Below are 27,737 nucleotides of genomic sequence, written 5' to 3'. Positions count from 1 at the left end.
GCAACTGAGCTAGATGAAAATAAAGGATGAAGAAAAGATGGAGCAGCGGTGTGGAGGGCTTCTGAAGAGGATCTCTTTAATTGCCACGAGGGATTCAGCCATGAATTATTCCACCTTTGCCTTTGCCTAGGAAAACACAAACCCCCTGCACAAGGGCAGGCAAAATGAGGCTCTAATTCTGCATTGATCTTTGGGTAGTGACTGAAAACACGGGATGGCAGTCATACAGTAATTAGTCTCTTCCAGGCAGCAGCTCGTTTGGCTTTGATGGGGAGGGTTTCACAGGATGTTCACAGTATAGAGCCACACACAGGTGCTCAAATGCAGAATACTCTCTGGTGTATCCTTTGAAAGTGGTCCGAAAAACAGATGATGAGGATGTGATCCAGGAAACGCTTGACAAATTAAATGTGTCCACTGACCACAGAGTCCTTCAGGATCCCCCGGGAAGAGCTGGAGGATGTTCCTGATGAAAGAGGATGTCTACTCTGCTCAGTCTCAGCACCCCTGAACCCAGAGAATAAAGGCTGAATGGACAGGGAATACTCATAGGCCTGTTAAGTATATTTAGAGTGCCCTCACTGACCTCACAGCTCAGACCTCAACATTTCAGTTATTCTTTGGTTTTATGTTGACACATTAAGATATGTGCATTCAAAACTGGGTATTGGGACTCTTACATAAAAAATGTGCTTCATGTTTCTAATCTTACCTCTTTGCTTGTGAATAAAGTAATAATTTGATATCGTCAAGCCCCTAAACATGTTCAGACCAAACAATTTGAATCTTAAAATGGCCACGACAAATATGGGCAACCTGTAACTAGTTTAGAAAACTGTCTGAAAGAAGCTTTTATGCTTTTTATTTCTTCTGTCACATTTATCCTGTTACAATATCAAACCCAACAAATTTTCAAATAATTATCCAGCATATGTGCAAAATCCCTTTCATTCCCTCATCACCGTCTTCTGTTTGGGATAGATAACCAATCAGAGCAAGCTGACTAAAAGGTCAGGGTATCCTTAAAGAGAGAGAACTAAAACTGGAGGATGAGCTGAAAGGTGGCTCCGAGCCCCAGTATAAGAACTGCACTGAGCAATGTTATGTTTGTTAGTTCTCTGCACTGGAATACAGTGTTGCACAAAGTTGTCCCTCATATCTTTATATTTTGCTTCCAAAGATTTTCCTGTATTTTTCAAAGTGCTTTTGAAAAATACTTTTCCTGAATTTATGAAGAGCTTTCAAAGTTTTTCTTTGGACACTGGGCAGTCCAGTCATTGTACTTGACCTGATTATACTTGAAATTTCAGAGTAATTTTTTGTTTGTTTGTTTATTTGAATCATTTCACATTGATCTATGAATCATTCAAACAGAAAAGGACACCTTGAAGAAGAAAGGTAGCCAAATATTGACTTTCATACTGTATTTCCATGTATGTTTGGACAAGTACTGTATAGTTCGAATGGGACCACAGAGCTGGGTTGAGAACCTACCTGCGACGTCACTTGTCTTGACCTGGACAATGTAGGTAGTGACCTCCACCATCACCTCCTCGTCCACCACAGCTGCCATCTCACAGATCAGCGCCCTCTTGGGTCCATGTGTCCTGGACAGCCACCCTTCATAGGTAAACACAGACACCTCCTCCGTGGTCAGGTTACGCATGATCACCTGAATGCACAGAATTAGCTTATAAATTAGCAAAGCATTTGGAAGATTGCATTATAATTATTAAAGGTAAGATTTAACAGTAATAAATGCTGCTGTAGTATGATGTAATGTAACAGGAGTATAAATATCAACCTGCAGATGAAAGTTCAGGGGATCAGCAGTAGTAATGCATTCTCTTATGATTGATGTTGCCATTACTTGAACCACAGTACTAGTGTATTGAATGCTGTGTCATATTATGGCTGGATGACTACTGTGTTACCAGCAGGTACACTAATCCTGCCTCTCTGAAGGTTTCTAGTTTCTAATAACAGGAGAAAATTTCTCCGTTAGGCCAAGAATCAGCCAGACATCTATTAGCTCTCCCTTCTGCGTATTTATCTGGACAGATTACTATGCTGGCAGTCCACCTGGTGCACCATTGTGTCAGTTGCAAGGCGACGACCTGGCAATCCATAAAGGCAGCATGTCTGCTTGTGATGCTGAACACACAAGGCTCTGTTCAGGGTCAAGTCAAGGAGATGTTCACAGCGGCTGAGACTCGGGCACGGATGGACAGGGCTTTGTATTGTTTCTGACTGCTCTGCCGCCCTACAGGCATGGTGCATTTAGTAGAGAAGACATTTGCATAGGAAATGTGTTCTACTTCATCAAAGCCTTTAGCCTGAGACTTCACACTAAATTTGGTGGTGGGAAGTGATATTATCCTCACAGAATCACTGAAAAAAAAATCTTTCAGTACTGAGACAGTCAATTCCAATATGTTGCACTAGTTTACTGTAAATTAATTTATATATAAATAAAATGCTTTCTCTCTCGAGGCCAAACACGGTGCTCATTTGTACTTAGGGAGCGCGTGCGTACTGTAAGAGAGAGCGTGTCCATGATTCAAGCAACAGCGGCACGGAGGATAAAATGGGTCAATATGCTCACTCCAGGAGTTCTGGGCCCTGCTCTGTGTGTGTGTTTGTGTGTGTTGTTGCCTGTGTCTTTGTGTGTGGTTGAATCATTGACCGTTCTCCTGCAGGCAGGAATAGATGTGTGTGTGTGTATTTGTCTGTGCCATATAATAGATTGAATGATCCTGTGACCTACAGCATGCGGTGCCAAGATAAAAAACACAAGCCTGTGAGTGCTTTGTACTATTGATCTTGGAATGAGATAGCGATTACTCTTCTGCTTTTTATGTTGCTGGTTTTATGTTTTATGGATGAGATCTGCAGTTTCTTCTTTATAAAAAATTAGGCCTCGACAAGAACAAAAAATTCTATGCATGATGATACTAAAGAGCTCAATCTGCACACGTTCCCTTTGCTCTAGCTGTTGCTGGGGGGGTTTTCTAAACCCTTTTTACCATATAAACATCTTCTAAATGATTGCATTGTATCTGTGTGCCTGGTGAGCCGACCTTGTCAAGAAACCAGTCGGGCCGACTGCCTGATCCATCTATCCGAAGTCGCATTTTTCTCAGTGGGGCAACGTCATCGATCTCCATGTTAAAAGTGTCCTCTTGACCTCGCTCAAACCTTTTGTTTACCACCACATAAAAGCATAAAGTTTAGAATTTTGGGTATGAATTGGTCTTCTCTTTATTTTACAGTTAGATACATGAATGAAAGTAGTAAACATTGATGCTACCTGTCCTCATTCTTCTGCAGCAGCATCTCCTCTGTGCTGCCGTTGGCCCCAAAAACAGTCATGAAGATCTGGGTGTCTGTTCCCGCATTCTGCACATCTCCGGTTACCACTGTCACCTCATAGATAATCTAACATGGAAAGATTATCAGGCATCAAACAACACTATCCTCCCACAAGTACATCTAAAGCTTCACTGGACGAGCACATACGAATGAATTCAGTCATTTTAAGGTTGTAAACAGCGATAAAATAAACACAAATACAGACATTGGTTATTTAATAGCTATGCCATGAAAAGGGAGGCGACAGCCAATATTTGGGGGCTTCCAGTGTAGCAAATGTTGTGAATATCTGGGCTAAGACTTCTTGTTCTGTGCACCAGTGAAATATAAATGAGCTAAACCATCGTGTAGATCAGGGGTCCCCAATCCCAGTCCACAAGGGCCGGTGTCCCTGCAGGTTTTAGATGTGTCCTTGATCCATCACAGCTGATTTAAATGGATAAATTACCTTCACAACATGTCTTGAAGTTCTCCAGAGGCCTGGTAATGAACTAATCATGTGATTCAGGTGTGTTGACCCAGGGTGAGATCTAAAACCTGCAGGGACACCGGCCCTCGCGGACCGGGATTGGGGACCCCTGGTGTAGATGGATGCTGATGGTTTAGAGCTGGGGTAGGCAACTCCAGGCCTCGAGTGCCGGTGTCCCTGCAGGTTTTACATGTGTTCTTGATCCAACACAGCTGATTTAAATGGCTAAATGACCTGCTCAACATATCTTGAAGTTCTCCAGAGGCCTGGTAATGAACTAATCATTTAATTCAGGTGTGTTGACCCAGGGTGAGATCCAAAACCTGCAGGACACCGGCACTCGAGGCCTGGAGTAGCCTAGCCCTGGTTTAGAGAGTCCAGTTTGGCAAACACAAATACTGATGTTGCTGGGATTTCCACATCTGTCACAACTGCTGTCTTCTGTGCGTGTCAACCACCATGATGTCTGGCTGGTTGGCCAGAAGCTGCATCTGTGTGAAAGTCAAAGTCCCACAGGACCTTCGCCATGTTGTTCCCAACTACCTCCGGAGGTGTCTCCCACCAGGACTTGTGGACTTCTCTATATGCAGCACAGATGTTCATCTACACTATTCTAGCCACTAGGTTTTGTCTCTATGGAGCTAATGCTTAGGTCCTGCTCCTATGCTGCCATGATCACCATCTGTGCTGTCCTTTAGGCCAGCTTTTTCTAGACACTGAAAGGATTTCTTAATTTCCAGTTCTTCAGTCTGTTGATGGTAGACCCCATGGAGGGCCTTGATCTTCCTCCTCCTGTTCTTTATCACAGTCTCCCTTCAGCTGCCTGAGACACTGTCGTCATGCTGTTGCTCCTCGTTTTATCCTGAATCACGGCTCTGACAGTCACTAATGATAACCCTCCTGCTTCGTAGAGCCTCAGCTTGCAAAAACCTCTGTGCACTGTGAGGAGTTTTCATGTCTTGAAATCAGTGGAAATTATGTCCTCTTGTGGACAGCTTATTATATATTATTATACATGTACTGTGGTAAGTTCACTACTTTGTACTTTCTTGATGTAAATTATTCTCTTGTCTTAATTTAACTCAGTAACACCATGATGTATGTATGTTGCCTGTAACATGGCGTTGCTTTCAATAACACGTCTACATTTACAGACCTTATGGGAGATAGAAATGGCTTCTGCGTCCAGCACATTGAATACTCTAGCAGTCAACCCATCTCCTCGATCTTTGGCCAGCCAGCACTTGCAAGCAAATATATATTTGACCCCTTTGGTTGGCACAGCAACAGATAGTTCATCAACCAGCCAGCAGCTCTCTGGAGTGGCCCCATCATGGCCGAGCTGCAGGAAGGAGAGAAACAATCAGTGCCAGGAACGTGGGTGTATTTTTTTCTGTGTGTTTCAGTGTGTGTGTGTGTGTGTGTGTGTGTGTGTGTGTGAAGCTATGTCAGTGCACAATCTTCAGTGAAACAAAATCACCTGTCACTCACCTCAACCTTTTTGATCTCTCCCACATCTGAACCGTGGGACTCGAAGCTCTCCAGAGTGCCGGCCTCAAAGCCCTTCCTCCCGTCTTGCAGGTCCAACCACAACCTGTCTGTCTGGGTGTGATTAGCCCCGATAATTATGACATAAGCCCTGCTGGTGGTGCTCGCATCCCTCTCCAGTCCAGTGTAGATGGTGATGTGATAAGGTATGACTGCATAGAAAGGGCCGAGCAACTATTTGTTCATTTGATGCGTTCAAGGGATTAACAACAAACACATGAGAGGGCATTAGGTGAACTAGCAGTGCAGAAGATACTTGAATTTTCTTACTTGGGAGATCAATTTCTTCTTCTTTCTTCTTCTTGTTCTTCTTGTTCATGTTACTGTCGACGCTTTTCTGCATTAGGGCCAAGTTCTTCTTTTCACTGGCTGAGCTCTCTCGAACTCCTTCATAACCCTGAGAAAACAGAACGGACACTTAGTGATGCAGCAGCCATGCAGAGATATAGACCCAAGTCGATGCTAAGCCACTTAATTTTTTATAAAGACTTCAAAAAGGTGCTGAAATTATTTCAGGTGGTGTACCACGAAAGAGCAGAAAATGAATCCTAGTCACTTTGGTGATCAACCGCCATTCACAAAAGTGGACCTGTCACACTTTTCCTCATGTTATGTAACATATACAGCAGGACTCTGTGTTACAGTGGTAAATGCGCTAATATGGCCAAAGTTTCAAAGAATGAGGTCAGCATATGTGCAAGTAATTCATGTGAGCCAAACGCTCATGTGAACTTCCAACTTTTTAAATTCATTCATTTTTTACTCTTGGCTCTGTTGTTGGGAGAAGATCTCCCTAATATGGTCTTCTCAGGCACACAGGTCTGGCTGTGAGCACAGAAACCCCACCCACTTGCTGTTCTCTGTAATTGAGGGGCTGCCAATGAGAATAAAAGGGAGCTAAAATGGCTTTTATTTGGTCTGTAAATGAACTGAAGGGCAGTTATTACTTTTTTGAGTTCTGACTCATGCAAAGCTATTATAAAAACATCTAAGAATAAAAATATGGAGCTAGAAGTGAGGACAATAGGTTAATTGTGCTAGACTGGTGTAAGAAATAGAAGAAATCAGTATATCAAAACCTCTTTCATGTAAGAAGTAGCACTTTAGATTGTTCATGTTACCTTGACATAAAAGTATCTTTCGATGCGTCTATCCTCTCTCTTCCTGGAGAGCCAGCGTTCACATAAGAAGAGGAACACCTCTTCTGTATCAATGTCCAGCACCTCCACCTGGTCCAAGTACCAGTCAGGACTCACCATACTGTTATCATGGCGAATTTTTATTTTGAAAATCTGACCGAGGTCGACTGCCTCTATAGTGAACTTATCCACCTGGGAGAAGAGAAACATTTAGGAAATAACATCAGTGTTATGTACTTCTTTTTTGCTCTGTAATCTGGAATATATATATGTACAGTGTAGGATGTAGGAGACAAGAATTAAAAAGGTCACAAAGTTCACGCTTTCTTACAGATCCTCTTTCAAACTTGTTGCTGTTTGTCTCCGACTTGCTCAGTTTTCTCTCCCCGGTGTCTCCCAGGTCCCCATAAACGGTGAGGAAGACGTTGGCATCAGTACCGGCTCCATACAAGTCACCTGTCATCACGGAAACTTTGTATGTGTGGGCTGTAGTGGGAGACAGTGATCACAGACAGACAGGCAGGGGATTTTGTGTGAGGCAGCTGCCAGGAAATAGATTGAAAATAAAGCAATTTTCCATCGTAGTTTGATGCTGCTGTCATAACAGAGACTTATTCGGGGGTATAAAGGACCAGAAGGGAAAACTGTCTCCAAACTAATGCTCAGAAGGGCAGATAAAAAGACAGGATGACAAATCGTTTTTGTGTTTCTAATAATGCAGCCAGCAGGTAACATACTCTCCAGAGCGTCTTCCACCTCGACTTCAGTCACTTTCAGGCTTCCATCTCTTGAAAGTTTCTCTGTGATGATGTCAGAGGGCACCAGCTCTCTCACTGTTTCTCCATCGTCCTCTGACTTGGCGAGCCACCGCTCACAGGGGAAGATCACGGTCTCTGAACCCTACAAAGAGACGATTAAATTCTGCGGTTTAATCAGTGTGTTTGTATCTCGGAGGAGGATCAGCAAACAGAATATTTAGACTGGCTGAGCAGCAACCCAATATGTTGAATCACAAATGAAATCACAGCGCTGCTTGACCAGCTAAGAAGACAACATCGCCACCTGCTGACTAAAAACAGAACTGTTCTATTATTAGAAGAAGGGAATCAGAGGATGTGCTCCTGAGTGCTGAAATCAATCTCATGAATGAGGCTTTTGGGTGTGGCAGCCCAAATACAGCCCTAATACAGAGTCAGTCCTCTGCGGGGTGAAATATAACTCTGAGCATTTGATATACGGCTGCACAGTTTTAAAAACTTGAGCGCTGACATTTAATTTATTTTTATATTTGCACTCAAAAAGCAAATATGGTTCTTTTCATGTATTTAACTGTTTTAGATTCACAATTTACACATAAAACATGCAACAATTTCATAAGATATGATCACCTGTACTACGCTGAAGTACCCATAATATACACTCATTGGCTACTTTATTAGGTACACCTTATTGGACCCCCTTTTGCCTTCAGAACTCCCTGAATTTTTCATGGCATAGATTCAGCACGGTGCTGGAAATGTTCCTCCGAGATTTTGGTCAATAGACATAATAAAATGACACAGTTGCTGCAGATTTGTCGGCTGCACATCCATGATGCCGAACCCCAAATTCCACCACATCCCAGAGGTCATTTGAGGACATTGGACTCATTGTAATGATAAAAAAAAACAGCTTTAGATGATTTGAGCTTTGTGATATGATGTGTTATCCTTCTGGAACCAACCATCAGAAGATGGGTAAACTGTGGTCATAAACGCATGGACATGGATAGTAACAATATTCAGGCAGTCTTTCGTGTTGCTCTCTGATGTTCAGTTGATACTAAGGAGCCCACATAAAATATCTCCAACACCTATATACCACCACTAGTCTGAACTGTTGGCACAAGGTATGATGGACCCATGCTTTCATATTTGTTTACCCAAATTTTGACCTTATCATCTGAATGTTGTGGGAGAAATTGAGAGTCAGACAAGGCAACATTTTTCAAATGATCTATTGTCCAATAATGGTGAGCCTGTGTGAATTGTAACCTCAGTTTCCTGCTCTTAGCTGACAGCAGTGGTGCCCAATTGTGCCTTTAAGGTATGCCTTCTGCATATCTTGGTTGCAACAAGTGGTTTTTTGTGTTACTGTTGCCTTCCTAACAGCTGGAAACAGTCTGGCAATTCTCCCCTGACTCCCAGCATCAACAAGACATTTTTGCCTAGTGAATTCACTGCATATTATCTCTTGTCCAGGCCGTCCTCTGTAAACACCAGAAAGGTTAGTGCAGGAAAGCCGCAGTAGATCAGCAGTTTCTGAAATATTCACACCATCTTGCACAACAACCATGGCACCTTCAGAGTAACTTTAATCACCTTTCTTTCCTATTTTGATGCTCAGTTTGAATTTCAGCAGTTTACATTCATGTCTGCATCACTAAAAACATCAGATGGTTTGTTGCCATATGATTGGCTGATTAGATATTTTCTTTAGCAAACCAGTCAAATAGACAAACCCAACAAAGTGGCCCTGAGTATATCAAGTAGTTCAAATTACCTTCACCTCTTTCTACAGTACAATGCTACTTGCACACTTTCTGTGCTGGCAGCCATCAGTAGTATTAATTCACCAATATATTACCACAATATTCACCAAAGTTTTCTAAATTGCTATTATCAGCTACTATCATATTTTTTTTACTTAAGCCAGTAAAACACTTTCCCTCTGTTGATGCATCTTCCACAGACAGTACCTTTCCTTTCCTGAGGAGGCGTCTGATTTCCACTCTGTCCAGATGCCAGCCTGGGTTCACCCCACGGTTGTCATGGCCGATACGAATCTTCTCAATTACATCCCCAACATCTTCTAGCTGCACAGAAAACAGAACACTTGGCTACATAGACACCACTGCAACAACACTGCAGTTCATTGCTGTAAATGCACAAACACGCTCATGACTTTGCTGTTCTAGTCCCCAAAGCAGGATGAATGTATTTATTGCTTCCCTTATTTAACTTACCTCAACAATAAACATGTCCTCAGCTCCTCTCTCAAAGTACATTCTCCTCTCCCTCTTGTTGACACACAGAGACTTCTGCTGGGTGCACACTGCATCTCGGCCGTATAGGACAATGAAGACGTCTGCATCTGTGCCGGCTCCAAACACGTCACTTGTGAAGATTTTGATCTCATAAGGAACGACTATAAAATGGAATAATAACCAATTAAATTACACTTTTAATACAGTTAGAATATGGTGCACTTTTCTGCAATTTACTGTTGATTTACATGGTGTGGAAAACTCTGATTGAAGAGGATTAGGGAACAGCTCCCTGATGATGGCTCCATCATCCTCTCCTCTGTCCAGCCAGCGGCCACAGGGGAAGTGTAGTTTCTGTCCCAGAGATGGAGCATCAATCTCCACCCAGTCAAGAAACCAGCCTGCTGACCCTCCCCCTTAAACATTAACAGAAAAGACTGTGATCACTTATGTAGATGTATTCTGAGTAATTCTGCATTATTCTCGGCACAGGCAGCCAGTCGGTCCTAATGTACCATTGTTGTCATGTCCAATACGCAGCTTTTTCAGGGGTCCAAGGTCAACAGCCTCCACAGTAAACACATCAATCATACCCCGCTCAAACTTGTTCTTATGGGTCTTTGAAGCCTTCAGGTTAATAATTCCTGTGGATACAGAACACAGACTAATTATCATTTTAAACACAGAAAGCTGGCAAAAAGCTCAGCGTAGTCGCTTCCAAAGCTACCTGTGTCATCCTTGGTGCCATATAGGATCATGAAGACATTAGCGTCTGTTCCTCCGTACTTCTTGTCACCAGTTTTTATCCTCACTGTATATGTTGTTGACATGGCTGCAGGAAGAAGTAACCAGATTTAATAATCTCTGTGTTATATTTATCAGAAAAACTCAGACAAAGCTCAAAATCTGACATCAGTCGGACACTTTTTTCTTCGTACGCAGTAATAATAATAATGGATTGCATTTATATAGCGCTTTTCGAGACCCTCAAAGCGCTTTACAATTCCACTATTCATTGACTCTCACATTCACACACTGGTGGAGGCAAGCTAGAGTTGCAGCCACAGCTGCCCTGGGGCAGACTGACAGAAGCGAGGCTGCCATATCGCGCCATCGGCCCCTCTGGCCAACACCAGTAGGTGGTAGGTGAAGTGTCTTGCTCAAGGACACAATGACCAAAACACACAGAGCTGGGGATCGAACCGGCAAGTTACAAGATGAGTTTCCCAACCCCTGAACCACGGTCAACCAACGTTGCTCTCACCTTTCTGTTCCAAACCAAGAGTAGCTTCAGAGTCATCTTCGTCATCATCATCTCCCTTCTTCATGAAAGCCTCATCCACAGGAACAAGCTCTCTGGCAAGCTGTCCGTCATCCTCATCGACAGCCAGCCACCGATTGCAAGGAAAAAAGTACCTAAAATATATATGTCAGGATACATTTATTTTTCCATGTCAAAGAAATCGTTTAAAATATTTTCAACTCCCACTTCACACCACACAGTGGTGCTCTACCACACATGCAGAGGCTCTGTCTGCTATGTAGGATGGGGATTTTTTGTGAACCCTTTGTGTTTCTGAATTTGTGTCTAAGATGACTCAGCAAAGTGCAAATTTGTTTTCTCCATTAAGGGGTCTTGTGAAGAAGCCGTTAAACACATAAAATCAATGTGGTGGTGACATACGTGGTGTCATCTTTGTTGTCCACAATCTCCACTCTGTCCAAAAACCAGCCGGCGCTGGCCTGGCTGTTGTCATGGCGGATCCTCAGCTTCTTCAGGGTCCCCAGGTCGACTGCAGAGATGTCGAAAACGTCCTCCTACGTCGCCCGCCAACAAGCCCGGTGACAAAGGGTCAAGAAATGTCACAGGTTAGCGGACCATGAGAACCTCATCACTTATTCATCTGATCTTTGTTTAACCCACAAGGCTACCGAGGCCAAACATTTGTTTGATGAGAGACTTTGCCAGGAAAACAGTATCAATTACAGCAATCTTGACAATGCCAGTGGATTAAACACATCCATGACAGCATTATAAAAGCATCAACATGAGATTTAGCATTATAATAAGGCTGATTTTTAGGCCTTGGTCAGGTCGGGCTGCCTGTTTCCCCCATATACAAAGTCTCTGCAAAGCCAATGCAATATCCTTCATGGACAGACATGGTAGTGATATCCATATTCTCCTTAAACTCTTTGCAAAAATGTCAATACATGAGTCAGTGCGATTCAGTTTTATTTATATAAAACTAAGTCACAATAACAGTCACCTCAAGGCCCTTAAGGTAAGGTAGAGATCCTATAATAATACAAAGAAAACCCAAACAAACAGATGATCCCCTATGAGCAAGCACTTGGCAACAGTGGGAACGAAAAACTCCCTTTTAACAGGAGAAAAACTCCAGCTGAACCAGGCTCAGTGAGGGGGAGCCAATGCCACGACTGGTTGGGGGTGAGGGGAGGAAGACAGGACAAATCAAGAGTTAACAAATTGATTTTCTTCAGATTTCACCAAATCAGGTTTACCTGGCCTTTCTCAAATTTGTTTAGGTTGTTGGATTTCTTGAGGTGTCGCTCTCCCGTGTCGCCTGTCTCTCCGTAGATGTTGACGTACACATTGGCATCTGTCCCTGCCCCCCACATCGTCCCAGTGAACACATGTATCTCATACGAGTTCACTGTCGGAGAAACACGGTAAATCATCAGTGACATTATGAAAATGCACATGAGGGCATTTGCTTGATTTTCAGCCTCACTGGCTTCAGCAGCAGATATCAGTGAGTCAACATGACCACGTTCATGCTCTACTTACTCTCCAAGTCTTCATTGTCCTCAGCCAGCAGCTCAACCACAATCTCCCTGTCCTCCTCATCCCTGGCCAGCCAGCGGTTACAAGGGAAAGTAAATGTCTCCACCACTTCCTGCAGCTCCTCAATTATCTCCACCTCCTCCTCCTCTTCCTTCTTCTTCTTTTTCTTATCTTTCTTCTTGTCCTTTTTGCTTGTCTCTTCTTTCTTCACCTCAACCTGCACAATAGCCATTGTCAGGCGCTTGATGTCCACAGTCTCCAGAAACCATCCGTCTCCAATACCCTTCCCGTCGTGGTAGATACGTATCTTATAGATCTTACCAACATCCTGAGCCTCAATCTGGGTTGCAGGCATGAAACAAGAGTCAAACCAGCAACTCAAATCTCTGACAGACGTTGAAATAACCTAAGCAGTATTAATACAGACCTTGAAGATGTCAGTGGTGCCACGTTCAAAACTGTTGGAGCGACTTTTTAGAGGCAGAACTTCAGTTTTTCCTTCGTATCCATAGATCTGACAGAAGACTTTGGCGTTAGTTCCACCTGCACGCACATCACCTGTGACTACTGTCACTTCATAGTTGATCACTGTTATAGGCAAAAGGATTAAGCATTATGAGAAGCAGTGTATCTCAACTTATCACTTTAAAAATGATTAATTCTGGCTGTGCAAACTGTTTTTTGCTTTTGTGCCATATACATTGTTCAATGTCCAGCGTCTCGCTGGGATAGAGCTCCACCTCCACCTTTCCATCAGCTTCATCTTTACAGAGCCACCTGTGACTTGGGAACATGTACTGCTTTCCGTGAACCGGCACAGAGATCTGCACGCTGTCCAGAAACCACCCGGCCCGCAGTCCCTCGTTGGTGTGACCTATCAGAAGTCGGTTGATCTGCGAGCATCAGAAAACACACAGGCAAAAACCCAGTCAAGAAACATTAATGTCTTAATGTCTGTCTTTAACTACATACAGTACAAGTCTTGCAAACTTGCCTTCCCAATGTCAGAGGTTTCGAGGGTAAAGATATCCGTGCGACCTGTCTCAAAGTAGTTCCTGAGGTCATTGTCGGAGACTGCTAATATCACCTTGCTAGTATCACCCTTCTCCCCATACAGCTTGACGAACACCTTGGAGTCCGAGCTGGCCCCATTCACACTGCCTGTCTTGATTGCTATCTGGTAGCCGACATCTGAGGAGTGAAAAATATTGGTTTAAAAAACTGATGTAAACTAGAAACTAGACTTTTTAAAATGTTCTTATGTACTCACTGAAGAGACGCAGGCCGTCTCCCGCTGGAACTAACTCGCGGACAATCTGTCCATCATCCTCATTACGGTCCAACCACCTGAAGAAAAACACACATGTAAATGTACCTCAACAGCATGAAAACAGAGTGAGAGGAGCCTTCCTACACACTTAGAAAATCCCTGGAAATTGAAATATTAAAAAGATGACATAATATTTATGTATTCATAACTTCACTGGAAGAATGATGCTATAGGACTGACAGAACGTCTGAAGCCACTGAACAATAAGAGGAGGGAAGAAGAGGAAACAGAAGGAATATGATATTAACTGACTTACATTTTAGCGGTTACATTTTCCAGATTAAAAGCCCAATCATTAACTTAATAATCACAAAACATTTAAGTGGCCTAACATTATTCATGTAACCATTTCCACACTGAAAGTGGGAATCAATTTTCCCTGACTGGCAAATCAGACAGACAGGAGGAGGTAACACTGCACCTCAGCCTTGTGGTTTTGGCACCACTATTAGAAGCACAGAGCTGGCCACATTCATTTAGTCTCCATTTGTAATGGCACACTCGTCCATCAGGTGCCTAACTATTTACACACAAGCCACTGGAGAACTAGTGATGGTAAGAGCGGTCAATTTACAACACTTAAGAGAGATTTCGAGCTGTTGGGAGGATTTTGTCTGACTGGTTTTGTCTGTGTTGGTTTCAGAAGAAAGTGGACACTACAAAATGTATGCAATTTCTGTATATAAAACATATATAAATATGTATGTAATATACAAAATAAAAAATTTTAAGCTGCTTGTGAAAAGAATGACATCCATCCATCCTCTTATTCAATTCAATGTCGCTGGGGGATTTTTAATAGAGTCAAGCATCCTGCTGCTTCTAGTGGTTTTAGTTTAAGATTTAGCATATAGTGGCAATTAAATTAATAATCTACCTCCTGCAAAGAAAGCATGTCTGTGAGAGCATCTGAGTTATTTGGAAACTATTGTCTTGCCTGTAACAAGGAAACTCAGTGGCCATACTCTCTGGCTGGCCTTCCTCCCTGACCATCACCTTATCGAGGTACCAACCACAGCCTCCACCACGGCCGTCATGACCCACACGGACCCTGCGCACCTGGCCCAAGGATACGGACTCAATGAGAAACTCATCGTGCTGAGGGAAGACAAAGAGACAGTCATGTAAAGATGCTTGCTGTGCATTTCACACATATTTACTTAAGTATTGGGTTCATTCTTGTTTGTTAATACACTCACATTTCCCTTTTCAAATTTGTTAACGTTGTTTTTGCTCATAATCATGAGTCGATCCCCCGTGTCACCCAGGTCACCAAGAACATTGAGGAAGACAGTGGCATCGGTGCCACTGCCACTGACATTTCCTGTGCAGATGGTGACTCTGTACTTAATCACTGAAGAAGCAAAGAGAGAGTAAAGGAGCTGCATTCACTCAAGACATACTGTTTGTAATTGACTGCGAACATGAAGTCTGAACATCTGCAGAGTGTTCTGCAGAGCCCTCTTACAGGGCAGCGGCTCATCGATAAGTACTCCTGTCGCTGGAAGCTCTCTGACAATCTCATTGTCATCCTCATTGATGTCCAGCCAACGGCCGCATTCAAAAGAATATTTCTCCATGGTTAGCGTCTTGAGCAAGGTTACCTGCAGAAAATCATAATTTGGTTCATAATATTCAAACAGGACTGCAGCAATGAGAGCATCTACACTGCTCAAAAAAATAAATAAATAAAGGAATGCTTTGAAAACACATCAGATCTCAAAGTGAAAAAAAGTCTTGCTAGATATCTATACTGATGCGGCCCTGTCCAGCGCTCCTAGAGTCCCTGACTCTTCCATGCTCTTGAGACTGTGCTGGGAGACACAGCAAACCTTCTCCCAATGGCATGCATTGATGTGCCATCCTGGATTAGATGAACACCTTGTGCAACCTCTGTGGGATCCAGGTATGACCTCATGCTAACAGCAGTGACACTGAACCTAGCCAATGCTAAATTAGTGGAAAAAAACAGCCAGAAAAGATGAGGAGGGGAAAATGTCAACATCTCCACCTGTTAATTTCATTAACACCAAAGCAGCTGAAGCTGATTTCATCAGCAAGGTACATTTTTTACCATTTCAACACATCATAGCATGCTAGCATTTGTTAGATAAACTGGAGCATAAAAAGTTAAAGCAATTCATCTTTAAGGTTTCACTTAAAAAGACAAACTTTAATAGTGTTAAAGGACGGGAATCAACAAAGTCCAAAGGCAAACATTCGAAGAAAATAAAATGCTGAGATAGTTCACTCTGGAGCGAAGTGTTGGACTGATCCAAAGATTTCAACATCCACAGTAAAAGTAACACTTGCTCAGTACCAGATCCATTGCTCAAAGGTGACCCTGTACAACAGACTTAACCGCTTATACTGACAACAGACAGACAGAGCGATGAGTTTCACCTTTCCTAAATGCCAGCCAGCGAATGGATGTCTCTTCTCGTGCCAGATCCGCAGTTTCAGCAGTCTCCCAATGTCTGGCATTTCAATCTACAATGATCCCCAGTATAAAATAAGAATGGATAGTTTAGAAAAAAAGTTTCTTTGACTAACTTTATGATTATTGTGATAAATGAACAATAGACGAAGCTGTTTTATTCACCTTATCAGGTGAACTCAAGACTTACCATGAATTTATCAACTTGGCCTTGTTCAAAACTGTCCGAGTTGTTCTCTAGTTTCATTTCATCAGACTTGCCCTTCTCTCCATAGATCTGCAGAAATACCTGGGCATCTGTCCCTGCCCCTTTTACATCTGAGGTCCAAATCCACAGCGACCATGGGTACTCTAAATGGAAACAATGGACACTCTAAATGGAGTCAGTGTGACACTAAGGTACATATAAAATATTTATGTCTTGATGTTTTATTCACTGAGTAAAGGAAGAATGAAGATGCCCACTTTTCTGTTTTTTCTGCCTGAGAGAGACCATCTCATACAGCTCCCTCTCAATCAGCCCATCTCCCTCATCCTCATCCAGCCACATCCCACACGGAAATGTCTGCTCTATCCCCGTGAACGGACAGTATATAACCACCTAGATGAGAAATGGTTGATGGATATATGACACTTTGAGAATTAATCTGTTCATACTTAAGAAAAAGAAAAAAAATACCTTTTCACAGTACCATCCAGCACCAACTGCACCATTGTCGTGCCCGATGGTGACCCTGCTGAGTGGGCTCATCAGTTCACAGATCTCTACGTTGAAGATGTCGATGAGACCGCGCTCAAAAGCCCCACCTTCAAGGAACACTTTGCCGCTGTTTTTTATGCCCTTAGCTCCATGCATCACCATGTGGATCTTAGAGTTGGTCCCCGCACCCCTCACGTTTCCAGTCATCACTTGGACATTGTACACAATTCCTAAGTAGCAACAGGAAAATGCAAAACACATTTTTGGTCCAAAGTGTTAACACTGAAATCAACATTGGCATCGTCATCATCCACACCAGTAGTCTCTTCTAGCTCCCGATCTCATAATGGCTCTTTAGTAGCTAAATGCTCCACTACATTGACTAAGCACCCAGTGTCCCACCTGAGAAAATAATGTGCAGTAGGTTTTTTTTTAGAGCTATAAACTCTATTGAAAAAGGCAGGTGAAGCTGGTATAATTTACTGTTCATATAGGTCCACCACTAATAGTGTTCCCTTTAAAAGTTTCTCAGGAGTTTGCTTTTTTTTTTGAGGGTTCAGGACATAATGAAAACAACCTGGTCTTTAGCAAGTCTTAAAATTAGGTCAACACAATCAAATGTTCAACCAAACATTGCATATTACACAGTGTCATTACTTATTTTTTAAGGGGAAAAAAAGCCAAAATGCAGTCCACCCTTACTGCTTCCATTGGGATTAGGAGGGTGATGAAATGCACTTGATTTATTGATCATTAGCTATTGTGATCACATCTATAAAAGCAGAGGTTTAGGCAGTGTGCTGGCCTGGAGCAGTCAGGGGTGTGTTAAGGAGCCAAGGAGGAAAGGCATTAGCAACGATCTTAAAAAATCAATTGTTGCTGCCCATCAGTGTGGGCATTTATAAATAATTTAAAGTCCTTCATTCGAGAGTGGGAAAGATTATTCACAAATAGAAAGACAGTTGCCAGGTGGACATTACAGCAAAAATCCCCTCTTAGTTAGACTGCTGTGCTCAGAGAAACGGCAGAAGCCCAAGAGCTACATCACAGACTCTGCAGACCTCAGTTAGCATGTTAAATATTTAAGACTAAACAAGTATCGTTTGTTTGAAGAGGCTGTCAGGAGAAAGCATTTTGTCTCTAAAAAGAACATGGCAGCATAGCTTAGGTTTACAAAGTAGCATCTGAACAAACCACAAAACCTCTGGTACAATGTTCTCTCGAGACCAAAGTGAAGCTGTTTGGCCTTAATGCACAGAGGCATGTTTGGCAAAAACCAAACACAGCAGATCAGCGCAAATGCCTCCTACCAACTCCCAAACACGGTGGTGGAGGGTTCATGATTTGGGTTTGTTTTTGCAGCTACAGAACCTGAACACTTTGTACTCATGGAGTTGATTGTAAACTCATCTATACACCAAAGAATCCTATAGTCTCATGTGAAGCCATCTGTCTAAGAGCTGAAGCCTGGCTGAAATGTGTCATGCAATAAGGGAATGATTCCAAGCAGAACAGCAAATGTAAAACAGAATAGCTGAAAAGAAAAAAAACTAAGGCACTATAGCACAATGGCATAGCCGAAGTAAACAAAAAAATGACATGGGGCAATATATCACTTGTTGCTCTCTCAGGTTGGTTTTCCAAATTGTAAGACCTGGTAAGGACGAGATCACTTTTTATTATGTCCTGATGTGTAAAATCTGAAAATGGACAAAATGTCTACTGTCTTTTTCTACTCTTTTCCACAGCATGTCTTCCTGTCTTCCTTCTCTGAGCCCAACCGGTCGCAGCAGATGGCCCCGCCCCTCCCTGAGCCTGGTTCTGCCGGAGGTTTCTTCCTGTTAAAAGGGAGTTTTTCCTTCCCACTATCGCCAAAGTGCTTGCTCATAGGGGTCATATGACTGTGGGGTTTTTCTCTGTATGTATTATTGTAGGGTCTACCTTACAATATAAAGCGCCTTGAGGCGACTGTCCTTGTGATGTGGCGCTGTGTAAATAAAATTGAATTGAATTGAATTTTTGCCATGACTGTATACATGCTCTCCAATGTGAATTAATTTTCGTAGAATTTCAGTATTTGACCTAAATAATCTGAATAGAAATAATTGACACAATATTGTCAGCATTTGCAGTTTTAACAGGGCTGTTAAAAATTCTTCAATTTTAAAGATGTTAAGAAATTTGAAAAACTGTCCTTTTAGCCAACTGTCTCCACAGACTTTGAGCTTTATACGTTGGTCCAAAAAGTCTATTTATATTTTAAAATTATGCACAGTCATTTTGCATCAATTTGAACTATTTGCAATTTCAGTTACCCTCGAAAAATTGGTTCCAACAGTTTTTTTTCTCACCCATTGGCTGCGTGGATCCAACCAACACATCTCTCTGTATTTTGCCATCACCTTCATCCAAGGCAAACCAGTTATACACCGGGAATTCGTACAATTCTTTGTTACCCATGTCATCTATTACCACCTACACAGGAACATTACACACTATCATCAGTGTTTAATATATATATCTGTACACATCTGAGCAGATTGCGTGTGCTGGTTTACATGCCTTATCCAGAAACCATCCAGCTGAAGAGCCTCTGTTGTTGTGACCTATAGTGATTTTCTTCAGCCTCCCGAGGTTTGGGGCCTCTATTGTAAACTTGTCCTCTGATCCACGTTCAAAGTTGTCTTTGTCACTGTCCAGTCTTCTCTCCCCTTTAATAATAAACACACAGTTTATAGCAAATACAAACACACACACACACAATAATCACGTATGTCTTTGCAAATCTTACCAGTGATTATGGTTTAATGTACCAAATGTTGAACACTTTCTGGCTTTAGCTCAATAACTATGAAGATTTCACACTGTTACTTCTTTTTGTGTAACTGTAAATTTACAGTATTATCTTTTGAATTTTATTACCCTGTACAGCTTTACATTTTTTTGTCAACCACATTAAAAAAACACCTTTGTTCCCACCCTACCTGTGTCACCATTCTCTCCAAAAATATTCAGGAAGACATCAGCATCGGTTCCACTTCCCTTCATATCAGCAGTAAACACGCTCACTATATATTTATTCACTGCAGAACATGGGACATAAAACATAAAAGTCAAGCAATCTGGAGGGTATTTAAGTAGCACATTATAGGAACTAATTAGTTAATGATAGTTCTACTGTGCAGTCATATTCAGATTCTCATAATAAAAGGTTCCTTGTTCGTCGACACTCAGATGGCTTCCATTTTAAATATTCATAACAGTGCGTGTCTGTTCATTACAGTTATATTGCTGTGACCACTCCCTCACCGCACAGCGCCCTTGTGTCTTTGCGTGTGCCTCAGGTTCACAGTGCTTTGCTTGATTGGCTACAGGCGCTTAGATGATAGATCACATTGCCACAGAGGACACATGGGCTGTACCTGAGGATTACGCTCTAGTGGAATTCGATGACAGCCTGAAACTCTATCTAAAACTCTAAGCTATCCAGCACTGGTTGTGTGCAACTGGCCAGACACATGGCTCTAACACTTAAAAAAAGATCTTGAGAAATGCCTGAACATCAGACGTAGTTCTCATTTAGAAAAATAAATATTTTAAATGATTGTCCACTTTGATAGGTAGAGACCAGAGTGCTTTCTAGAGGCATCACATGATATTTGGCTTTTGAACATCTTATTACAAGAGTCAACCGTTTCTAATCCCCGGGGTTTCTCTGACATGTGGAGAAGGTATTTAGGGCTGTTATTTTGTTTTAACCTCTGTGATCATTTTGGTCTGCTTATTATTACGGGTTTGTCCTGGATTGACCTACATTTCGGGACATCCATGGGGTTCATGCTGCCCAGCAGGTCCCTGACAAACAGGTTGTCGCCCTCCTCCCGACTCAGCCAGTTGTTGCAGGCAAAATAAAAGCGCAGATGGGGTCGGTTCATGTCAGTCACCACCACTCTGTCCAAGAACCAGCTGGCGCTCATCCCCGTGTTGTCGTGCTCGATCCTGAGGAAATCAGCAGATTGAGAGAGAGACACGAATGCAGCCTGGAGGTAATATCAGATGAGACCCTCACATCTCATTTGTTTTTAAGTTTAAATGTCTGTTTGAATGTCTTTAGTGTTTAATACTATACAACTATGGTTGTTGTCTTGAAGCATTGCAGCTCACACTATCAGACACTGAAAATGAATACGATGGGGTAGAATAACAAAATGAATAATGCACTCCCATGTCAAATCTAGAAATCTACACTATGTAGATAAAAATACCAAGCCACCTACACATTACAACAACGTGAGCTGCTTATCCATAGAAACACATGGTGTGAAGCTCCTGGTGCACAATTTTTGTGCTGATGTTATTGTCACAGGAGGTTTAGAGCTCTGCAGTTATTGAACCAGCAGAACATTGGTAACTTTTAAGAACTTAGCTTAAGAACAGGTTAAAAGTTTTACACTTTTACTGCTGTTTATGTTTGGTTTGTTAACTCAAGATTGGTGGAGCTGAAGGGCTGTCTCAAATTGAAATTATAACCGGGAACTTGGAAATGTCGACGTCTGACTTAACCTGGAATGCGGCATTAGTTAGTGACTTCCTTTGTCTCGGGATCCTTGATTAGTTTCAGCTGTGTCTTATTACCCTTATGGTTCCCATCTCCCTGATTATCTCTTGTGTGTATTTAAAGCCTCAGTTTGCTTGTGTTCCTTGTTGTGTTGTCCTATCGCCTGCTGGTCTACATCCAGCATGTTTCCTGGATTTAATATCTTTGTAATTTGGGCTAGTCTTTGTTTTTGTTTGTGTTTGTTTTTTTATCTGTAGATCTTTATTGGCCAAATAAACAGCTTACTTGTGTGTTGATCTTTGCCTCCCTGTGTATTTGCATTTGGGTCCCCACCTCAGCACACTTCCATATATATGACAGCACTTTCATTACAGTAAGGATTCACACTGCCCTGGCAATGTCTACAACAGCAGAAGCTTTATTAAGTTCTAGTTTGGCCAAATAATCCCCGCTCATAATCTTCTTACCATTTTAGCTTTTTCCAGAGTTTTCAATTGTATTGCTTTTTTCTACAGCAAATGTTGAATTATTCACATGCAATTCGAGTAGCCCTTAGAATTTTAAGTTCTCCTTAAAATGTCTTAAGCTGATTTACCTTGACCTTGACAGAAAAAGCAAATAGGTGGACCTTAACTGAGGATCGTCTCCATAACAGGTAAGAAAACTGTGTCTGGCATGCTAGAAAAAGAAACAGAAACTCTTACAAAGTTTTAAATCAAAATGCAGCATCTACTTTTTTAGCAATTCCTGACAATTCAGCATGTTTAAATCTTGGGGCCTGTTTTCAGAGGTCATGTCTTGTGGCTGTGATGTAACTCTGTGTCAGAGGAGACAAACTTCAAACAGCAGATGGGGCTTAACCTTCTGTCACTGGATGAAATCCTTTGATGGCTTGCCGCACAGCGAGAAATGTTCCTGTGGGATCCTCTTAGTAAGCTGCTGTTATGCTGTGTGAGGAATGCTTAACTATGAAGCAGAAATTGTGATGTTGTCAGTGACCTGTAGCTGTGCATTCTGGGTATTTAATCCAGACACAGTAATGGGGTATTTAAAGCACAATGCATATATGTGAGTTTATATACTAGTTATCACAGTCAATTATTAGCAATACACTACCTCAGTTTCTTTAGAGGCCCCACGTTGTGTGTTTTGATACGGAAAACATCCGTCTTATTCTTCTCAAATGCAGTCCGGCTTCTGGAAAATGTCAAAATGTGAATAACATCAGTACAATGCTCTTAATGTCCCAGTCTAGAGGCCCAGAGACACGTGAACTGAACTCTGGAACAGTAAATCGTATCCCCTTAATGACCCAGATTTAGAGTACCCTGGTGGTCTCGTGGCAGTGGTATCATCTGAAACCTTCCTGAGGTTCGGCTACTTCACCTCTCCTGGTTCCTCCTCAAGTACATTTACCCCCTCGCGGAGTCGAACCAGGCCCATGAGCACACCAGACCCCCCTCTGCCCAACACCGTGAATCAGACACCCTCTTTTCCATTAACAGAGAATACCTGCCTTTGTGTCTGACCCATATCTCCATCTGTTCTCATCTTCCTGCAACATTGAGCGGACAGACAATGCCAAGGCTCACAAAATAAGGTCCACAGTGTCATCATACTGCAACAAACTGCCAAGACTGAAATACTGTACAACACACATGAATACATGCCCTCATTCTCAATGTCAAATCACCTGCAAGAGAATGACGGGGAGAAACTGATTGTCGGGTGGAGAGTGGAGAAAACTCACAGCAAACTTTGGAATTCATGCAATTTGAACGTGTTTTATAATTACACTGAATTTCCAAAGAGTTGCATTTTTAATCTGCCTCACTGATCAGTAGGGCAAATATTCTCTGAGACATAGCAACCCTCCCTTACCTGTATCATGCTGTTAAAGTTTCCAGTGACGATAACACAATACAGGCAGGACCTAACTTATATTGGAGTAAGGTGAAACTCCTTACAATGCAGTTTGTTTAATATTTCACCAAAAGGGGCTCCTGAACATCTGTGTGTGTGTGTGGCTCACCAGCTGAGCGACACTACAGTCACACAGCAGATAGACAGTAAATGCAAAGGATGTGGACGCTGTCTGAAGTGGATGAGTGAGACCACCACAAGGTGTGGGTGACATGGTCCAGAGTGGCTGACAATAAGATGGTATATCCGTTACTCTTCACAGGTAATCCTATCTGTCAATCAATGTGTGCAGAGATAAAGGAAGCCTGCTGCTAAGATCCCCTGAGAGTCATTTGATCGTCCCCAGAAATGACATCGTGGTCTTCTTTCATTTATCTCTAAATGGAAATGAAGACCAGCCATGTCACATAGTTCCTCCTTACTCCAGATATCCTGTGTCCAACATTTAATGCACTGTATATAAGAGACATTCCCATTTACAAACAAACCTCTGCTCTGTTGTCTGACGTCAAAGAATTTACGGGTTAATATCTTTTTATAATGGCTGGTGTGCAAACTCATTTTATCTTGCATCACTGGTTCTTTGAGCATCAGGTTTTTGTTGTTAAACAGGAATTCGCTCACATACAGTGTTATATTGACAATACAAGCCAACACAAGGACAGGATCATAAGCATCATTTTACAGTTTGATTAAATAAAAAATACCTCTTTTCTGTGCTGAAGGAATGGAGAAGAATAGAAAAGATTAAAAAGTCAACAACTGACACTAAAAAGGTGCTAAACTGGCATAGCTTAAACTGAAAAAGGACATATTAAACATGACATGATGGTGAAACAATACACAGTAAGTCACTGAGATCTGATTTAAACAAACCAAAAAACGTATATTCATCAAACGAATTCAATAACACCACCAAAACCCTTTTTAAACTCACTTGCTTGCCAGGTGGACCTTGGGCGTGACTCCAAAGTCTCCAAAAAGGGTAACAAATACGTTAGCATCTGTCCCAGCTCCTTTTACATCACCAGTGACAGCAACTACCTCATACACTGGAAGAGAGAAGAGAAGGAAGATTAGAATAAAAGGGAAAATGCAATCTGAAATACAGTCACAAATTACATTATATCTAATTCAAAAATTTAATGAATAATCACTTGAACCAAAGGACGAACACAAAGTCACATCCTCAGTGTCCAATAATCTATAAACATTATGGAGCATTATGTTTCCTTCCATGCACAGTTGCCAGGGAATTCAATGCGGCGAAACTGCAACGAATCCATGTCTGGCATTATACACCAGCCAATCCTCTCTCACATTTCAGCCGTCTGTAAAATCTACCTGAGGTGGTGACATTCACAGCGTTTGCTTGGAGGAGAAGAGAGGCGGAATCAAACTAAGAGAAAAATCAAGGCGTGCAGAAAATAAATCCTAATGACTTCTGATGGCTTGACTCCAAAAGTTTTAGTGTTTTGGAGCTTTAGAGTAACAATCTAAACAAAAATCTGCACTTTTAGATAAGCTTTCAAAAGGATGTTTCTGATCGTTTATTCTGTTATAGACTATAAAATGGTAACACTTTGGTCCAGCAACTTTAATGTATCAAATGCATTTCTTCTGTTTTGATTTCATTTGAAAGTATTGGGATTTGAGATGAAAGTTTACTGACATGGGGATGAAACAACCAGTATAAAGCATGCCATACATACTGTAGCAATGAGAAGCGCCACTAACCCTTTCTAATATGTGGGTAACATTCTGAAAAAGTTCCTAGCCTTAACATCTATTTTGTAAATGAGTGGCTCATTAAATTTGGAGAAGTTTATATATAAAAGAGTCCTGTGGAAGTATATCCCCCGTGATTTAATACCTCATAAAACCACCTTTAGCAGGTGAAGTCTTCATTTTCTATTTGGCTTTATCCATCTCCCTCATCACTGTGGAGGAATTTTGTCCCACTGTTCTTCAGTTGCTTCAGTTCATTGATGTTTGTGGATATTTGTTCATGCTCAGCTTCAGAGATGGGCAGTAACGCGTTACTTGTAACGCGTTACTGTAATCTGATTACTTTTTTCAAGTAACGAGTAATGTAAGGGATTACTATTGCAAAAACGGTAATTAGATTACCGTTACTTTCACGTAGGAACGCTGCGTTACTGTGTTACTAAAACCGTGATTTTTTGCGAGAACGTCTCATGACAGTGACGTAAGCGAGTGCGACGTTCGTGACAACAGCTGTCTGCAGATCATAATATATCGAGTGCGGGACAGAGTGTAGCATGCAGCGTTTAAAGCGTGGAAGTACTGACCTTATTTTGAGTTTGATTCCATAAAAAGTGACAAAAACATTAGTGTCCGTTGTGCGTGGGAAGAAAACTTCTTTTTACAGCGAAAAAACCCCTAAACTTCCAAGCAAGCACCGAGTGTACTACGACGTAATGTGAAATTCACAGAGAAACTCGCGGATTCTTCCACTGACCGCTGCAGCACACCTGCACCAGGGTAAACCTCCTCCGCCTACCCCAGTCCTGCTTTACAGGTGAAAATAGAGCAACAGGACCGCTAGTCTTTGATTTTATTTATTTTCTGCTGTGTTTTACTTGCATCTATTTGAAAGAGTGAGTGTAAACACAAAAAAATATTTTATTTTATTTGCTGGAATGTGCAGAAAATAGGTTTAAATGTTAAACAAATTTCTTCCAGTCAGAGAATGTTGCATATAATTTAATTTTTGCTTGATGCATAAAGTTAAAAGATTAAAACTAATAAAACAAGTTTTAAAAAGAGACTTTTCCATTTGATTACATTTTGTATGATGGATTATGCAGAAAAAGTAGAATTGGGCTGAAAGATCTATCGCTTTATCACCTATTCAGGTTGTAAATCGTGTTTTTAAAAAGTAACTAAGTAACTAAGTAATTGATTACTTTTGAAAATAAGTAATCAGTAAAGTAACGGGATTACTTTTTGGGGGAAGTAATCAGTAATTAGTAACTGATTACTTTTTTCAAGTAACTTGACCAACACTGCTCAGCTTTCTTGTGGTCCAGCGCCTCAATCAGGTTAAGGTCTGGACTTTAACTGAGCCATTGTAACACCTTAATTCGTTTCTTTTTCAGTCATTCTGTTGGGCAAAGCTTTAGCTGTCCAATAGATGGCCTAATATTTGACTCTAGAATACTTTGATATACAGAGGGGTTCATGGTTGACTCAAAGACTGCATGGTGCCCAGGTCCTACAGCTGCAGAACGAGCCCAAATGATCACCCCTCCACCACCATGCTTCACAGTTGGTTTGAGGTGTTTGTGCTCATATGCTGTGTTTGGTTTTTCCATAAATGGTGCGATTAATTTTGACCACTTTGGTCTCCAAAGGACATTGTTACAGAAGTTTTTTGGTTCGTTCAGATGCAACGTTGCAAACCTAAGCTGTGCTGCCATGTTGGTTAGACAGAAGAATCTTTCTCTTGGCAAACAAGCCACATACATGTTCAGTCTTTTTGTACTTGAGCTGTCGTGAAATTTAACATTTATATTTAAACTGTGGTCTGCAGAGTCTGGAATGACAGCATTATGTTAGCACACACCTACATGCTCCAGACCAGCAAAATGCAAAAACGTCTGCTTTTATAGAGGTACTCAGACTACATATATGAGATAGTAAATGGACTGGTTCGTAACTCTTTTCTGCATGTTTATATGACATTCCTAATTCACCCAAGTGCTTTTTTATGCTTTGTATCTAACATTCACACTCTTATGGATGATTATTATGTTGCCCATACTGAAGCATCCAGGGATAAAATGAGATGACCTGTCCTATCTCCTGAGCTACAGCTGGAGTTGGTGGATAAGGAGCTGTTTCGAGATTGTCCTGCTGCCCCTGCAGGGCACCTACTGTCCTTTTCCTTTGCACCAAAGCAGATAAAACAAATTCATAATGGTTAGTGCTTTCTAACTGGTTGGATTGATATCCCTGAAATTAAGTGGCTTTGTGTTATCGAGCGTTCCCTTAATTTTTCGTTTTTTTAGTATATAGAACTACAAACTAGACTAAAGTGAATCTGACATATATGCTGCAGGGTGTCCACTGTTCTAGGTAAATGTTAAAAAAGCCAGTTTGAGGTGTCATATTAAATAAAACTAAATAATAATGATAAATGCATAAGAAGGCTAGACAGCAAGAGAATAGCTTAAACCTTCTAGAAGATGGAGAGAGGAAATGTACAGATCTGATAAAGGAGCAATTTGATCAAAGTCAATCTGATACCTAATTAACAGTGAGGCGAGCTATTAAAACCAGCTTAAGGAGAAAGAGAGACACCTGATAAAATCAGATAGACAGTGGCCTGGTAAAACTCAACCATGATAATCTCCTTGGAGTGTCAGAAACCTGAGTGGGTCAGTTAGGTAACAAAGATGTTC

At 41.6% G+C, this 27,737-nt stretch overlaps 1 protein-coding gene across 7 annotated transcripts in view; it reads right to left on the bottom strand.

Annotated features, from left to right (window-relative positions):
• Positions 1–27,737, bottom strand: part of loxhd1a (lipoxygenase homology PLAT domains 1a) — a 34,646-nt gene that overhangs the window by 2,814 nt on the left and 4,095 nt on the right. The window contains exons 2-37 of one of the 7 annotated variants that reach the window (XM_013275246.3): positions 24,248–24,362; positions 24,018–24,029; positions 22,504–22,584; positions 20,644–20,828; positions 19,814–19,912; positions 19,392–19,540; positions 19,181–19,304; positions 16,809–17,059; positions 16,595–16,730; positions 16,320–16,480; positions 16,096–16,182; positions 15,161–15,296; positions 14,892–15,046; positions 14,630–14,790; positions 13,633–13,709; positions 13,357–13,553; positions 13,063–13,255; positions 12,790–12,950; positions 12,366–12,702; positions 12,080–12,231; positions 11,238–11,371; positions 10,818–10,969; positions 10,281–10,385; positions 10,069–10,197; positions 9,802–9,969; positions 9,533–9,714; positions 9,266–9,382; positions 7,266–7,428; positions 6,860–7,014; positions 6,511–6,720; positions 5,660–5,786; positions 5,333–5,541; positions 4,998–5,183; positions 3,311–3,438; positions 3,081–3,198; positions 1,495–1,672 (exon numbers count right to left, since the gene is read on the bottom strand). In XM_013275246.3, coding sequence (XP_013130700.1) covers positions 1,495–1,672; positions 3,081–3,198; positions 3,311–3,438; positions 4,998–5,183; positions 5,333–5,541; positions 5,660–5,786; positions 6,511–6,720; positions 6,860–7,014; positions 7,266–7,428; positions 9,266–9,382; positions 9,533–9,714; positions 9,802–9,969; positions 10,069–10,197; positions 10,281–10,385; positions 10,818–10,969; positions 11,238–11,371; positions 12,080–12,231; positions 12,366–12,702; positions 12,790–12,950; positions 13,063–13,255; positions 13,357–13,553; positions 13,633–13,709; positions 14,630–14,790; positions 14,892–15,046; positions 15,161–15,296; positions 16,096–16,182; positions 16,320–16,480; positions 16,595–16,730; positions 16,809–17,059; positions 19,181–19,304; positions 19,392–19,540; positions 19,814–19,912; positions 20,644–20,828; positions 22,504–22,584; positions 24,018–24,029; positions 24,248–24,362 — 5,430 coding nt within the window. The other 6 variants (XM_013275248.3, XM_005456211.3, XM_013275250.3 and 3 more) reach the window with 6 other exon arrangements.

The sequence above is a fragment of the Oreochromis niloticus genome, linkage group LG7 (genome assembly GCF_001858045.2).
Source record: "Oreochromis niloticus isolate F11D_XX linkage group LG7, O_niloticus_UMD_NMBU, whole genome shotgun sequence".
Lineage (NCBI taxonomy): Eukaryota > Metazoa > Chordata > Actinopteri > Cichliformes > Cichlidae > Oreochromis > Oreochromis niloticus.
The sequence above is the reverse complement of the archived record's forward strand: the minus strand, read 5'-3'. Positions and strand labels throughout refer to the sequence as shown.